The following is a 15891-nucleotide window of genomic DNA, read 5'->3' as shown; positions in this document are numbered from 1 at the left end:
AGTAAGGTTATTCATGGATTGAGAGGGAGTGATTTAATTAATTAGCGCTAATTTTGATGTCAGGAAATGGAGTGAAATTTAAGACTTCAATTCATAGAGCATTATTCATGGGAAGGCGAAAATGTTAGATGGTAAGTCTTACAACATTTTTGGTTTCGGAGGTAATAGAAACCACAGAATCGACGCAATTTTTTGAATCAGGTATGAAAATACCTGGGATTTGATATTTAGCGGTTATCTGCCGGCAAATAAACAAGACAGGATGTACGTCACCGGATAGAAAAGCTGCACGTCACTGGATATTTCTGCTTCTTCTGGTGACCGAACGAGTTTGCCCATATAGTGACTTCATAACATGAACGAGAGTAATAAATGCATGTTCTGATTGACCATAGATCTATTATGAAGGTCCTACAATAAAACTGCGAATTGAGCTGGATAATTTATTTATCTTGTGATTTCTATTGACGGTAGCACTGTGACTTAAATGGAAAAGGGCAAAATAGTGAAATAGATCTGGGACTTCTCTTGTTCTATTTAAGGAAAAAAGGAAATCACTATTAATATGTACAGTATTACCGAGAAGAGGCTTATATATATTCTCAGGGTGAAGTTCATGCGAGCATCCGCATCACGATAGCATTTTAAAGTGAACAGATACGATGACATCGTATCAAGGAAAATGTACCATGCCTTTTCTCGAGTTACTCAGCTGTTGTGTAGAAGCTCAATTAGTGTTAATCCTACGGCCATTGTTCGTGTAAAGAGTATAGTACATTTCATTATGTACCTTTAACTATTTCCTTGATCCAGTCCTTTACTTTTGCCGCCATAGTTTCACTGTGGTCTATGTTTATATCAGCACACTGCGTTATTTTTTACATCATATGGTAAAATCCAAAAAGGAAATAATCAAATACTCACTGATACAAAATCCATGATCAATGCCTTCTTTATCAATCATCATGATAGGCTTATTAGTTTCCTTGATAGAAAACGAAGAAGTAGAATAGGCTGGCGTTGGCATAGGTGAAGCTCGTGCAGCAATGAGCGCATCGCGAGTATGAGATGCTACCCAGTGATCCTGTTATCTCTTAGTATGTATCCACAGTTGTTCTTTCAAGTAAAAAATGCTAAAACTTACATTTTCACCAAAGTAAAAGATTAGTTTGGGAGGAGAAACGTTAGACTGTGACGATTCAGAATGCTCAACACCCCATATTTCTGAATCCCATTTGTCTTCTGTTATAGTGTTCATTTCATCACGTGCAAGGTGTCTGAACAACTAATCAGTACTTTTACCATTTGAAAGCATGTGAACATACAAAGCTTGCCATATACCATTTTTACTTCTCAAAAAGCTTATGGTGACTTTTGCTGCCTCCTCTGGCATTCCGGTAATTGTCTTTACTAGGAAATCTAGAACCACGTTCGGAGCACAATAGAGAAGCATTTTAGCAGTGGATGATGCCAAGACTGGAAAGTTTGGAATTGACATTAACGGCGTGAGTTTGGTTCCTGAAGGAGAGCGGGAGATATGCGTAACAGTTGGGAAGAGAAGGATTCCTGATAAAATTGCAGATATCGAAGGGATGGTGGAAGGTGCGATAAGTTTGGTAAGGGTTTCTAGAAGAATATATGACCCGACCTGCGATATTAGAGATATATTTCATGGGATTTGGACAACTCACTGAATGTCCAATCAAGATCACATTTTTATATGGTACTGACGAACCACTCATTTGCTCTAGTAGACAACCATGAACAAGATCTATCTGTTGCTCCAACGAATATGGACTTTGATTGGTAGAATCCGAGGGAACATCATCAGTCTCAAAACCAGCTAAGGATTGACCAAAGATATGGAATGTATTCGAATCCTTCATGGATGAGGAAGAGAGGAGTTCATTGAGGATAGAAAGAAAAGATGAGCTTCAAGGAGTTAACTAAAGAACATATATCCGGGATATCATAAATACTAGTAGCCTATTAATCCTGGATTGCCTGTGATGAAGAATATGAGTTGATATGTCGCGTTAGGAGAGTCCGAAATGGGACGATATGAAATTTGTTGAGGCATCGTTTTGATACTTTCATATGAACGGAAGAATGGCAATTAGAGAAGCACAGAGTTGGTGATTTTAGGATGTTGCATAAGAGGAGAAATGATATAATTTAGATGTCCCTTGATGACGGTCGAATTCCACAGCAAGCTAAGGATGTGGAGTGGAATGAGATATTACGTCGACCGGTAAAAAAATATAGCGCAAAGCCATTAGTAGGCCACCGTATTCACATGTCTTCGGCCGATACCTTACAGAGTGAGATTGCAGACTTCATATAAATTCGATATACATAGTGACCCAAACAAACCTCTTTCTTCCCAGCTCTTCCATCCTTACTTCGACTATTATTTTCGATCTCTCCAATGGGTAGTCAAATTGAACTTAAAGTTAAATCGCACTGAATCACAAGCATTATGAACATTTCCCTGATCGAGACATACATAACCTCATCTATACCCACAACACCAATCATTAATTAATCCACCGTCTATGATCTAAAAACCCATATATATACTTCAACATCCCTCAAATATCAATACAACAAACTTCCACTTGCAAAATATTCTTTAACCGTTTCAACCTCTTTAGATTCTTTCTCCCCATCTTCCGATTTCAGCCCACACTTCTCTCAGATTGCAATATCACTCCATTCTTGTCACTATCATGTATATGACCCTTCTTGTGGCTTGGGTAGACAGTAAAATTGATATTACTCGACTTTGCGGGCTTTAAAAACATTGGCACGCAAAAGTAATGGCGTTGGACAAATGATACGAGTTTGCAGCACTGCCTACCACCAGGATTCCTATGGGCAAAACCATAAAAATTATTCCCCCTTCCACAAGACCTCCAGGATAGAAGTCAAAGAATCCCCCAACTTGACAGCATTCTTAACTTCAAACCGCTCATCCGCCTCTCGAAAAATCTCTCTCCAATCTTCCATAGATTTCTCATGAGAGCCAAAATATGAAAGCATGTTCAAATTCATCGTACTTCAATAATTTTCCATCAGTATCTCATCTTCAAAGTGTGTAAATAAACTCACCGCAATCTTCTCTCCTCATGCCATGGAAGTTCCCCGGATTCCACCAGTAACGGTTCTACGATGAGTAACCTTGATCCTTTCTTCAATGCCGGTATCTGATTCCTCAAGATTTTGACACAATAATGATCTGTCCAGTTATGGAACACAGCACGGAAGAATATCACATCGATGTTCCGGATAGTCTGTGGAGTCAACATATCATAAGTCATGAAAGATATACGATCTGAAATATCGGCTGGCACATATGCAGGCCCATCTGCAATTGCAGCAGCTAAATCCTGCACAATGAAATTTAAAGCGGAAAAGTTAGTCGCTAGGCTGATGCTGATAGGACCGTATCCACCGCCAACATCAACTATGGTCGCGGACTCAAGACCCCTCCAGTCGTAGCTTTCAAACAAGTAGGAAACCTCGGTTCTGGAGGTAAAGGCGCTCATTGCGTTGGCGAAACGCTTACTTCGAGATGGATGAGCCTCCAAATCTTCGTAAAAACCTTTCGTGGTTCGATGACCGATGCTGTATCCCTAAGGTATTAAAAATGTGAGTATAATTCACAGCACGGAAAATATCTTTAAGAAGTATTTTGAAATATGCTAGGATCTAAAGGTAGAAAAGCTATAATGTCCTCACTGTCTGGTTCGGTTCTTTAGCACATCCAAATTTCTGTACTGCCTCGACCGTCTATATCATGATCAGCGGGGGAGCTCTGGGTATCAATTGGACATGAAGCATTACATGTGCAGCAGCCTGAAATCGTTCCTCAACGACAATTCCAACATAGTCCGTCAACATAGGATCGGTGGCCAGAAGTTTGGACGCCGCAGTATGAGCTACTACTCCAGGCCGGACCTCTTTGAAAATATGGTTTGTCATTGCATAGCCCAGAACTCTTCGAGTATCAATCAAATTCAAGCCACATTTTTCAGATATCTGCTCAAACGTGGCTTCCCCATCTATTGGGAAAGTGTTGGCCATGTCATATGCATATATGAATTGTAAGCTTACACTATCCATTGCCTAGTTGCTTTCAGCTCAGAGTATAGCTGGGATAGACTGTGAATTTCCACACACCGATGTGCTCATCAACATTGCTGTAGGCCCTAATATGAGGTGGTGGAGCTCCATGGTTGCTCTCAGAACCTCTGCATATGCTGCTGCAACCCGCTTCTCATGAAATGGAATGAGTATTTGTGGAGGGCCAGAGATGTCGAATGATGGCATGGGTAGATTTTTGGATAGGAAATACTCATTTAAAATTGCAGTCGATTCGAAGATAGTGGTTGCAAGTATAGTGATCTGCGACGTAGAGGCCATTGCTGGATGCTCAGAATTGAGAGGGCACGATAAAGCTGGTATTCAATGATAACTCAGAGTGGATTTCCTTCACGCATAAAATTTATTGATAAAAAATCCCCTTTCTCTATCCAAATAAAGTAGAGGAAGTCTTCTCTCCTTTTGAGTGTTGAGGAATGCGGAGTAGCCAGCAAATCTGCTCAACAAACGTGGTCCAATCATCCTTTGCCTTTGTAATTTTAGTGTGCAAGCTCTTCGGAGTCGGAGTGATATTTGAAGTGCCATCGTTGTCAACCCATCTATTATGTTTGTGTTAAATGTAAAAATTCTGTATATTTTGTTGTTGTGACATAAGTTTAGAATTATATAACCGAACTAACGGTATGAGCTTTCCCGAGACCGAGCCACAAGTCAGCCACATTTCTGAACCTTGGAAGTGAGCAAGGGGAACAACCAATCAATGATGTCATGCTTCCAGATTCTCACATCCATAAAAATAAAAATGTAAATGATAATCGTAAGAAAGAACGCAAAGAATATTGAAAGATATTGAAAATTATCAATATATTTTTGCATTCCTCCAATCAATTGACTTCCGAAATGCTTCAATATGGATGGGCTTTGGTCTTAATAGCCATTCCCGTCGTTTCATCATCTCAAATCCCACTTCGGGTCTCTCAAGATTATTCCGCAAATTCTCATAGCCAGGACTACAAATTCGACCCTCTACTTCATCTCCCTGGTATAAGTCCATATTTTGATGCAGTTGGTGTAGGATTGAATCATAGAGCACCTCGTCTCTGCGAAGTTACAGCTGCGTCTTACCTTGTAAGACATGCGGCAATCTATGCAAACGATGATGATTACGAAACTTACATCGAACCATTCTTAAAGAAATTAGACAGCACATACACAAAGACTTCTGGGAAGAAGAGGAAAGGATGGACAGGTCCACTTGCATTCTTCGAGAAATGGCAAACTCCCATTGATGACCCGGAGAAACAAATGGAACAAATTACTCCTCAAGGAATTAAAGACTCGAAGAAAGTTGCCAAACATTTACTATCAAGATACCCCGACTTGGTTCCCACAACGAAACGAATCTATGCCGACAAGAAATCAAGGACACAAGATACGGCCAGGGCATTTAGCAAAGTATTCCCGCAAGATGTCGAAATTGTCGAGATTGGAACAAATCGATCGTCTTTCCATTCCCAAGTTCCCCACAAAGCCTGTGATGCATTCACCAAAAAGCCTGGAAACGAAGAACAACAAACTTTTCTCGCAAAATATGCACCACCGGTCATCGCGAGACTTCAGCAGTACTCACCAGTCGAACTCGAAAGTTATGACATAATGGGTTTGCAACAGATGTGCGGGTATGAATCTGCCATCACGGGGAAAGTGTCCAAGATCTGTGATGTGTTTACGGATGACGAATGGATGTCTTATGAATATGCGTGGGATATGAAGTATTCACGTATGGTCGGCCATGGTAATCCTCTTTCGATATATCTTGGATTTCCATGGTTGAATACCACAGCACAATTGTTTTCTAAATTCCACGCACCTCAACATTCCGACTCTGCCAATGATGAAATCCCTGATGATGATGGTCAAAGATTCTTCTTGTCATTTACTCATCGCGAAGTCCCTCCTTTCATAGCCACCGCACTTGGACTCTTCAATTCTTCTAATGCATTCGCTGAAGAATTTCCAACAGACCGTATCAATTGGTCTAGATCCTGGAGAATGTCTGAACTTATACCATTTTTAGGCCACGTAGGGATCGAAAAACTCACATGTAAGGGTTTGAAAGGCGATGCTAGCGATGAAGAAGATGTGGAAGAATTCGTGAGGATTATTGCTAACACGGCCCCGAGACCAATTCCTGAGTGTCAAGGAGGGCCCGGAGCAAGTTGCAAGTTCGATCAGTTTGTAGAGATGGTCAATAGAGGTTTAGAGCGATATAGTGATTTTGATGGCGTTTGTAAGAACAAAAAAGAAACTCCTAAAAATGGTTATTAGATGGTTAGAACAAGGGGCGTTGCATATGTATATATAGAGTACTGGATAGATTTTAGACTCGGCTGAGAGTAATCATGTATAATACTGTAAATTATTAGAAATTAAAAGCAGATAATTGGCTCTACGCGAGTGGTTCACCTGGATCATTGAAACCAATGAAAGAACTAGTAAGTATGTAGTATTTCTATGTCTAAAAAGCTCTTATAAAAATATCTGATGTAAAGTAGATTTTATATTTCCTTAACTTTTCCCCTCCCTATAGAGCAATTTCAAACATCAGAAGTTAGTTATCCGAAAATTATTCTAGATAATTCCAAATGTATAGATATGCAACAAAAATATAAAAGGTCACGAGATCTTTCCATAACCAATCATAATCATACTAGGTAAGATTACATGAGGAATGCGCCTCATTACTTCTGCATAACCGATCCTTAATATCTAGCATTCAGCATTATTGCAACGTACTGCGTGATACCTCAAGACTGCCTGCATTATGGCTTGGGAATGTGGTTTAGGGAGAACTTCTCTCGAGTTGATATCATTATTTCCTAAGCGCGGAAAGAATATAGAATAAAGGGCGCTGGGTGTGTGGCAGATGATTTCTGTGTGTTGGTGAGTGGTTTTTTCTTTTCTTTCTTTCTTTTTGATCGAGATCTTGATCTTGAAATACGAGCTTATGGCATTTTGCATGTGGATGACAATGATCTAGAGCCTAAGTGTCTTATTGGTAAGATCTTACATGAGAATGGAAGTTGCTTTTCTCTTGTTAGTCAAATGCGGTTGATGTTTGTTTTCACGTTCTTAAATCACCCGGGTACTTGGGTACTTCAAGCTCGAGATGGTCTGTTGCTGCCGTTCTCTTTAATATGGCACTTCCATTTATATCTTCCTGAGTCTCTTGAAGCTATTTGATCTAGGTGTACAGCTGTCACCAATTCCTCTACCAGGTGTGTGGGATAATTCAATTTTGGATCATTCCGCACAATGCACGGACTCGAATAGCAGTTATGGGTAGTATTATGGAATTCATCTATTTTTTTGTTTGGAACGGTAAAGTACTGGAAAGAGGAGAGGAGAACGTTACCTGCACTCCACATGGATCTCGTGTACCATACCTATATCTTACCTAGTGGAAGATACCTTGCAGACCGGCTGAGAGCCCAAATTGAGAAGTGGGCTCAATATTCAGGGGTCAGCGAGAGAACACTAGGCTAGGTTGGTAGTAGCTTTCAGCTTGTTAGCGCTTGTAAGCACATCACATCAATCGTGAGCTGATTTTGTACGGTACAATCTAAATTTCTTTTTTTTTTGCACGGAGAGTATCAGTGCAAGTACCATGTTAGAATTTATTCCAAGCTTTGAATAACATGGGTAAATTTCAGATTTATTAATTCCAATTCTATCGGCTAGCCTCAGGCTTAGAAGGATCCAGTCCTAGAACATCATGGGAAAAAGCTCCGTGTTGGGGGCTTTACCTAGCTGACGCGGCCTAGTTGGGTGGTGTTAAAGGATGTCCAATAGTTTGGAAGCGCGTTTGCACAATCTGGAAGCCTTTGAATGTCTGATAGACTCTGGATATTTGAGAGCTTTTGACTGCATGTGATCATATGAATATGTCAAGTGCGGCAAATGTCTTGGGTCCGGAGAAGGTCATGCATTTCGCTTTCTTCCCAAGTTATAGGCACCAATCAGAAACTCCGCTGGACTATTTGCATGTTTCCATTCTGATATTTCATGTTTAGATCTTATAACAGCATGTCCAAGCCTTTCCCCACCTAAGTTCTTCCCAGACATTAGAACTAGGTAGATGTCCAAAAAAAACCGCCCCCAAGAACCATATAGCGGCTCAAGTTATTAGATCTAAAAGCTTTGTTGAGGATAGTTCATTGCAGTACGCATTGATCTAGCTCCTCCAAGGTTGGTAGGTCCGGAATAGCCTCCCATTCATCACTCTTGAATGTTTCTCGCAGTCTACAATTTTCCGTTTAATTTCTCTGATTATTCTCTACTTCGATATAGAACCTTCGTACTTTCCTCAACCTTATGCTCCCAGCCACAATACACGCACTTCCTACAGTCTGGTCTCAACATCTTCCACTCTCCACATGTATGGCATCTTCGCGCCAATACATCTCTGTCAACTTTATCCGCCACGAAGTTGAGATCATCATCATACCAGCGCAATACTCCTGCCCATCTTCCCTTGTATTTACCAGAAGCCATGGCTGATTTCAGGCGCTCCGCGGAAAGTATCTTCACCTCATCAATGGTCTTCCGCGTCAGCTTAGCGTCCGGTGGTCCATCAAGCATCTTGATGACCAGTTTGCTGAAATTCATATATTCCCCTTGATTCGATCCCCAATCCCAAGTTGTCAAAAGCTCATGTACGTTCTGCAGGTTTAAGTTCTTCGCGTTCCGAAATTTCTCGTTTCCAGTCCCACATAAGTACTGCCAGATAGGTCCCAGCGGACCAAGCTCGGGGGATCGCATACATACATAGTTGAACAAGTTCATTCGTTGATTGTTTGGGACACGGTCTCTGCAAAAGTCCTCATATTTTTGAAATAGATCTTTCTTGGCAGTTGAATTCTTGGCTAAGAGATACTTTTTCGTCATTTCAGCAGCATAGATACTGGTGCTCATATTTGCATTGATTCCGGGAGAGTATAGCGGATTGGTGAATCCTGTCGCATCACCAATGGCCAACCAATCTTTTCCAGTAACTCGTGGCGCACGGAAAGCAATATTTTTGCGGACAAACCATGTCGTTCCTGGACCATAGAGATTTTCAATAAGCTTGTGTTTCTCCATCAACTGGGATACTTTTTGGTATCGGGATACGATCCAGTTAAATCTTTGTTCTGCTTCGCTGTTTCCATAGCTTGAAATGTTCTCTGGATAGACAACGTCGGAGCGAAGAGCAAATCCGATGCTAACGACCCAGCGAAACTTGACTTGAAATCTTTCAACCAATTCGGGGACTGAAGGATACGAGTCTGCTGGTGCCTTGGCAGCATTAAGATCTAGCAGATGGTTTATCATGGCAGTAAGGTTAGGGATAGAACTACCCTCCCATGAAGGAAGTCTAATGACCCAAGCCCATCTGAATAATTGATTAGCTTGTGCTATTTATCAGGAAGATTAAAGCATACCCTTCAGGAAGACATATATGATTTGTATTGACACTTTCGTAATGTCTCAAAGGAATATCAGACTCATCACCTAATTGTTCAAAGTACGCCCAGTACGCATTTGTGTTGAACCCCTCTACACGCTCAATACGTGTTTCTTTCGAGATGAATCGATGAAAACGACCAGTGGCATCAATTACTAGTCGAGAATTCACCGATTCTTCCGCCATCGTCTCTGAGTCTCGTACATGAATAGACATTCCATCATCCTCCTTTACTACTGCGGATTGCTTCTCGAGAACGACTTCCTTCCCATGAAGAACCGTAATTCCTAGGCGCTGCGCATAGAGAGTAAGCATCAACTCGCTGATCTTTCTTTCGATTTGAAGCGTGGGCACAAAGTCTGCAGGTGGTCCATTGGCGACAAATTGCGTGTAATTTTCTGGATCACCTTCGGAGGAAAAGTAGAAAAAGGCTAAGCCATCTTTTGGTCCAAAGAGTCGTGAAAGCATTGGACTTTCGATGCCAACCGTCTTAAGCCAAAGTCCGAATACGGTTAATGTTGATTCTCCGATTTTGTATGTAGGGCTGGCTGACTTTTCTAGGATAGTCATGGTCATAGTATTCTCTTCTGCATGCAAGTCAGCAAGTGTGTGCATGAAAAGTAGTTTTGATCGACGAGTGATTTTCGATCTTCGCGGTTTTCTGTCCAGCTGGCAGAAATTTGCTTATAGGAAACCACTTTTGTAAAACTTCTGTGCTAGCTGAATTTGCACACCTAGATGCGGATGGCAGATAGACTTACTTCCATGTTCCAGGAGTTCCAGACTTTTTGCATGAATGGCATATATCAAGGCGTGTATTCCTCCACCAACAATAACAACATCCGAACTTTCAGGAAGTTTGTTACCACATGAGTTGTATGAGTTTAGGTATGCGGTATCTGAAATCCGTTGACTAGCTGTCGCGACAAGGCTCGCAAAGAGGTCGAAAATTTTGACACCCATCATGCTTTGTAAAACATCGTTACGTGCAGCCTGGTTGAAGTCCAACCTTGAACTAACTACTGAAGCCATAATTATTTTGGTTATCTCCGAATAGTGAATTCAAGATGACAATAGTTCCCAGACTTGAATCAGAAATAAATTGGTCAAATTACCACGCCGACTGCATCTATCCAGATTATATATGCTTTAATGTTTGATACTTAACAGGCGGCTTCTTAGTAGCTTTTCCATTCTCCCAAACATCTCTCTGCATCCACTAGTGGTACCATGATTAGGATGGTACTACACCACTTTAAGCAAATTAGAGGCGGGGTTTTTGCTAGGGTTGTAGTAGGACAGCCAACCAGTTGACATAGTTACTAGTTGATGTCAATTATCCCGCATGCTGAGATCAAACAACCCTTGTAACACTCTCATCGAGATCCATGTTCCCATGTCAAAATAGGCGCTGGTAACTTACATCATATTACATCAGACAACATCAGACACTTTGTGGAGTAAAAACCGTTCGCATTGTGGTCGATGCATGGCCCCCATTGTCAGACGATTTAAACCCTGGTTGATTTTCTTGGGAATCGCCCACTTTACACCACTTTACCATCATTAAATTTAGCCTTATCTTCCCCACTAAAGCCCACAAAGCGCATTCCCCAGAGGTTCCTGCTCCCATGTTTTTGGGGCTGTTTCCGAGCACTGGCCGCTACATAGACATTTCTTCTCGATAAATCACCTCAATGTCTCAAATCCTTCATCCAATTGCTCGGCTTCTTGATAGGGCAAGGCAGAAGCCCAAATAACAAGATTTAATTTATAACTCGTATTGGCTCCGGACCGACTTTACATCCACTTGTAGACTTTTGAATGTGAAGGAATTGCTTACTAGGCATATTACCTGGTTTTGCCAGTAGTGCATGCCTTTGCTTCTTGGGAGCTGAGGAAGTTTATAAATTATTTGTATACAAAATCATGCTTTATTGCACCATCTAGCTACTCACTATGCTATTTTTCTAATTACCATCAAATATGTCAAAGTTTACGATGCTTGTACGACAGAATCATATCCTCCGATCGCCGATTCAATGCGTAACAACCTCGCTTCGGCACTACACTCCCGGCATGCATAACAAGCAACACGTTGTTGGACATTCCAGACGTAGTCTGACAACCCATGCCGTTACCAAACCAAGGCCTCCCCAAACTCATTTCCGGCCTGAAGTTTCACAAAATGTAACATGTGACAGTACCACAGAGGAACACCCGTTGGGAACCATGAGGCCGGTGAAAGTCATCAGCATTGGAGCAGGAGTTAGTGGTATCAACATGGCTCGAGCCTTAAAAAGACATGGCACCAATATCGAACATGTTGTCTATGACAAAAATCCAGAGATCGGTGGTACGTGGTTTGAAAACTGCTACCCTGGATGTGCTTCGGATGATCCGTCTCATAATTATCAATTCTCTCATACTCCGAATCCAGCTTGGAGCTCGCTGTTTGCACCGGGTGTGGAGATACAGAATTATTTACTCGATGTTTGTAGCAAGTATGGGCTGAAAGATCGTATTAGATTGTCCCATAGAATTATCCGTGCGGAATGGAATGAGGGGTGTGCAGAATGGGTCTTGAGTATTAAGAATGAGGTCACTGGTGTAGTTTTCGAGGACCGATGTCATTTTTTGCTCAATTCTGGTGGTATGTTCAAGTAAGTTTGCATTCTGTGTATTTTACAGACAGGATTAATGGATGACAGTAATTGGAAATGGCCAGATATCAAGGGTTTACATTCTTTCAAAGGGGATCTTGTACATACTGCTAAGTGGCAGAAGGATATAGATCTCAAGGACAAAAGAGTGGCCGTCATTGGAAACGGTGCCTCTGGTGTCCAGATTGTTCCAGTTTTACAGCAAGGTTAGACTTTCCTAATACAGATGATACAATGTTTTGGTTCAATGGCTAATCATTGTTTAGAGGTTGCAAAACTTTCCCACTTTGTGAGAACGAAGACTTGGATTTCTCCAAATAGCTAGGCAGTTTCACATATTATGGAAGAGTACGAACTCGACACTGCGCATAAGTTCTCAGAGAAACAAATCCAGAAATTTCGGGAAGACCCGAAAAAATACACAAAGTTTCTAAAAGCTATTGAAGCTTTGTCTAATAAGCGATTTAAAACTGTGAGTAGACTTCTATGTCAAGTCTCAACTACTGTCTAATATAAGTAAAAGACCCTACGAGGCAGTCTCGAAGCACTAGAAGCCAAACGCGTCATCTCACTGTACATGGCCGAAGCCCTCAACTACGACAAACACCTCCTTGAAGCACTAATACCCTACTTTCCCGTCGGATGTCGACGAGTAACTCCCGGCATCGGCTATCTAAAGGCTTTAACACAACCAAATGTCGACGTCATCACCTCCAGCATTCAAGAAGTGCAACCCAACGGCATCAAACTGACAAATGGTAAATTGATCGAAGTCGACGCTATAGTTTGCGCTACAGGTTTCAACTGTTCGTTTATTCCGCATTTTCCAATTATTGGCGAACATGTAAATTTACAGGGTCTTTGGACAAATAATCAATCTCAGGCATATATGTCGTGTATGATCTCCGGTATGCCGAATTACATCAGTAAGCACCCTCCCTCCCTGCACCAGCAACCCCCCGTAATCATCAACTTCCCCAAAAACCTAACACAAAACCCCAGCATTCCTCGGCCCCAACGGTCCCCTAGCCCACGGCGCCATCCCCATCATCACCGAACAACTCAGCGCCTTCGCTCTAAAATTCATACAAAAATGCCAAAAAGAAAATATTTCTTCCTTTAGACCCTTGCCGCAAGCAGTAAAAGAATATGCGGAGTTCATAGAGAGTTTTATGCCGAGAACGGTTTGGATGGATAAGGGTGTGAGAAGTTGGTATCGGGATGGGAGGAGTGACGGATCGGTTTTGGCGCTGCATCCGGGGAGTCAGGCGCATTTTTTTCATATGTTGGAGGGGCCTAGGTGGGAGGATTTTGAGTGGAGGAGTGGGGGGAGAGAAGGAGGGGGAGGGGAAGGTGGAAGTGGGAGAGGGGAGGTTAATAGGTTTGCGTATTTAGGGAATGGGTTTTCGGTGAGGGAAGGTGAGGGTGAGAGGGTGGGTGATGATACTTGGTATTGGGGTGAGGCGGATGTGTTGTGAGTTGTGGGTTGTGGGGTTGGGGTTGCGATTCGGATTGGAATACGGAGTTCGGTTTTTGGTAAGGATTATGGGGATATAATATCACTAATTGGTTTGCAAATGGGTAGTATATACTGGGTTGATCAGGGACGGTTTATGGGAATTTCGTGAGCGATTCTGGCAGAAATTTAGATCCAGGATATCCGTCGATTCAAGAGGTCTTCGATGAGATTATAGAATCTATACAATAATATTATACTATACATGTATAAACATCTCACAGCCACGGTTTATATCAATAATCGATGCTGATACGACTGTAATTGGTGATGATTATTGTTATTAATATTATTCAGACAATACTCGTATATTCATAGTATTCAAAAGATGATGAGTTGCATCTTCAGACGTATAGTATCGAGTAAACACGAGCTCCTTCTATTGGAATTTTTCATCTGTATAGATATCAAACATGGCTGCAAGTAAAAACCTTCAACATTTCAAGCAGGAGAATAGAAACCTCTTTCCAGATTGGAAGCTCATCCGCTCATTAACTTATCAGCCCCTAACATAGTTACAAACTCCTCAGATATCGAAAACATTCTGTTCAAAGCAGAAGAGCTTTCAATTATTCACATGTAAAGTATTTTCATATACTAACGAGAAAATGCTAGTTGATGATTTAGAATACCTCTTCTACTCCAAATAGCATAGTCCATTCAAAATTCGCGTACCATAAAGCAAAAGTGAATTTTCCCTATATCGCTGATACGGTATTCACTTTATTTATCTAGAGTTATTCGCGAATCTTTGATTGTGCGTTATAATAGGGATATTATGGTTGGAGAATGTGGTTGAAGGATACGGTTTCCAGGATACGGTTTCGCGGACATGGTTGAATAATATGGTTTTGAGGATACGGTTTCGAGAATACCGTTGAAAAATACGGTTAAAGATGTTTGTAAAGCATCTCGATGGTTTAAAAGGTTTCAACACATCCTCTGAGATTTGGTTCTCCCCATATCTTTCGCAACAGAATAACCTCAACGACAGGAGAAATAGAAATAACGCAACTTCCAAGCATACCACTACAAGATACATTTATTTCTTGCAACATTCTCTCTTTAGCACTTGCTTATTATTCTAGAGATATCTGGTTCTTGCCGGGCACGAATTTGCACATCGATACAGATACCGGCAGGATATTAAAATATCCATCGTTCGATCGTTGAAGTCAGATCGAATATCTCAAGAACTGCATATCCCTAAACATCAGTTTAGTTATACTGATAATCTACAAACAGTAGTGTTACCATACACGATGTCTGGCAAAGCACTTTCTAAACCAGGAAGAACTAGGGGGTCTAACACCAAAAACCTAGCACGCGCACCAGCACGTTTCGCGAGAATCCATCGGTTGACACAAGAGCGATTCGACGAATTGAATGCTACTGGTCAAAGCTTCGAGTTTCTAGAGTGGCAATTGAAAAATGAATTAAAAACCCACACGAACATTCGGACTAACGATGCACAAATATGTAAAGGCGTTTTGAGTCGCATTCGACAAGCTCGAGAGATTGAACTTGCGCCGGTGACTGCTTCTGGTCCCGCTTCGAAGCGATCAAAATTGCCCGATGATGCGCCTCCGGTGAAGCCGTGGGTACCGAAAAAAATTATCGCGTTGAAGATTAAAGATGGTTGTTTCACACCGACTGTAGTACCTATTCCTGACACGCGTGTCGTGCAGCCGCTGTCGCAAGGACCTGCTCGCATTGTATGGACGATCCGTAAGGGAAATCAGGAATCGTGTGTGACTCCGGTAGCTGAATTACCTACAGTTATATCACCCACGACTTTAGAATACGTGGGTGTAGATCTTACACCAGATCAATTGTATTATAATTCTTTGGCGCGTAAGGCTGGTACAATGAACATTATCCAGGCAAGAATCAAACGTGGATTAGAGGACTTGGATGAAGTGTTAGAGGAAGCTATCAGGAGAGCACACTCGTTGGCCGAGAGTGAGGTTTCCATTTTGGCTGGAAAGTTGGCTGAGCAGGGGAGAAAGAACCGCAACTTGCAACAATAAAAGAAAGAGCGTGTTTGTCGGAATCTCGATGGCTCGTTTGCCTAGATTTGGGTAGTCACTGGGTACTACATG

The 15891-nt window shown here is 41.6% G+C and overlaps 9 protein-coding genes across 9 annotated transcripts; 4 read left to right on the top strand and 5 right to left on the bottom strand.

Annotated features, from left to right (window-relative positions):
- Nucleotides 1-782: 782 nt before the first annotated feature.
- SS1G_07283 (hypothetical protein) lies at nt 783-1886 on the bottom strand (the record flags this gene model as incomplete). Its single annotated transcript, XM_001591787.1, has 5 exons — nt 783-847; nt 925-1084; nt 1145-1277; nt 1326-1648; nt 1692-1886. 5 exons carry the CDS (start codon nt 1884-1886, stop codon nt 783-785), a joined length of 876 nt encoding a protein of 291 aa, XP_001591837.1.
- A 1006-nt stretch (nt 1887-2892) lies between these two features.
- On the bottom strand, nt 2893-4086 carry SS1G_07282 (hypothetical protein; the record flags this gene model as incomplete). Its single annotated transcript, XM_001591786.1, has 4 exons — nt 2893-3058; nt 3112-3635; nt 3742-3792; nt 3847-4086. 4 exons carry the CDS (start codon nt 4084-4086, stop codon nt 2893-2895), a joined length of 981 nt encoding a protein of 326 aa, XP_001591836.1.
- A 408-nt stretch (nt 4087-4494) lies between these two features.
- Nucleotides 4495-4689, bottom strand: SS1G_07281 (predicted protein; the record flags this gene model as incomplete). The annotated part of the gene is made up of 1 exon (XM_001591785.1): nt 4495-4689. One exon carries the CDS (start codon nt 4687-4689, stop codon nt 4495-4497), a length of 195 nt encoding a protein of 64 aa, XP_001591835.1.
- Nucleotides 4690-5004: 315 nt separating this feature from the next.
- SS1G_07280 (hypothetical protein) lies at nt 5005-6432 on the top strand (the record flags this gene model as incomplete). Its single annotated transcript, XM_001591784.1, has 1 exon — nt 5005-6432. One exon carries the CDS (start codon nt 5005-5007, stop codon nt 6430-6432), a length of 1428 nt encoding a protein of 475 aa, XP_001591834.1.
- A 496-nt stretch (nt 6433-6928) lies between these two features.
- Nucleotides 6929-7650, top strand: SS1G_07279 (predicted protein; the record flags this gene model as incomplete). The annotated part of the gene is made up of 4 exons (XM_001591783.1): nt 6929-6944; nt 7088-7276; nt 7353-7449; nt 7566-7650. 4 exons carry the CDS (start codon nt 6929-6931, stop codon nt 7648-7650), a joined length of 387 nt encoding a protein of 128 aa, XP_001591833.1.
- A 783-nt stretch (nt 7651-8433) lies between these two features.
- SS1G_07278 (hypothetical protein) lies at nt 8434-10642 on the bottom strand (the record flags this gene model as incomplete). Its single annotated transcript, XM_001591782.1, has 3 exons — nt 8434-9538; nt 9588-10197; nt 10372-10642. The coding sequence occupies 3 exons, from the start codon at nt 10640-10642 to the stop codon at nt 8434-8436; spliced, it is 1986 nt and encodes a 661-aa protein (XP_001591832.1).
- A 412-nt stretch (nt 10643-11054) lies between these two features.
- SS1G_07277 (predicted protein) lies at nt 11055-11243 on the bottom strand (the record flags this gene model as incomplete). The annotated part of the gene is made up of 2 exons (XM_001591781.1): nt 11055-11165; nt 11202-11243. 2 exons carry the CDS (start codon nt 11241-11243, stop codon nt 11055-11057), a joined length of 153 nt encoding a protein of 50 aa, XP_001591831.1.
- Nucleotides 11244-11596: 353 nt separating this feature from the next.
- On the top strand, nt 11597-13751 carry SS1G_07276 (hypothetical protein; the record flags this gene model as incomplete). The annotated part of the gene is made up of 5 exons (XM_001591780.1): nt 11597-12263; nt 12405-12479; nt 12540-12562; nt 12797-13199; nt 13276-13751. 5 exons carry the CDS (start codon nt 11597-11599, stop codon nt 13749-13751), a joined length of 1644 nt encoding a protein of 547 aa, XP_001591830.1.
- Nucleotides 13752-15051: 1300 nt separating this feature from the next.
- SS1G_07275 (predicted protein) lies at nt 15052-15819 on the top strand (the record flags this gene model as incomplete). Its single annotated transcript, XM_001591779.1, has 1 exon — nt 15052-15819. One exon carries the CDS (start codon nt 15052-15054, stop codon nt 15817-15819), a length of 768 nt encoding a protein of 255 aa, XP_001591829.1.
- Nucleotides 15820-15891: the final 72 nt, after the last annotated feature.

Source organism: Sclerotinia sclerotiorum, genomic scaffold (assembly GCF_000146945.2).
Source record: "Sclerotinia sclerotiorum 1980 UF-70 scaffold_9 genomic scaffold, whole genome shotgun sequence".
NCBI classification, from domain to species: domain Eukaryota; kingdom Fungi; phylum Ascomycota; class Leotiomycetes; order Helotiales; family Sclerotiniaceae; genus Sclerotinia; species Sclerotinia sclerotiorum.
Note: the sequence above shows the minus strand (reverse complement) of the source record. Positions and strands in the feature narration are given on the sequence as shown.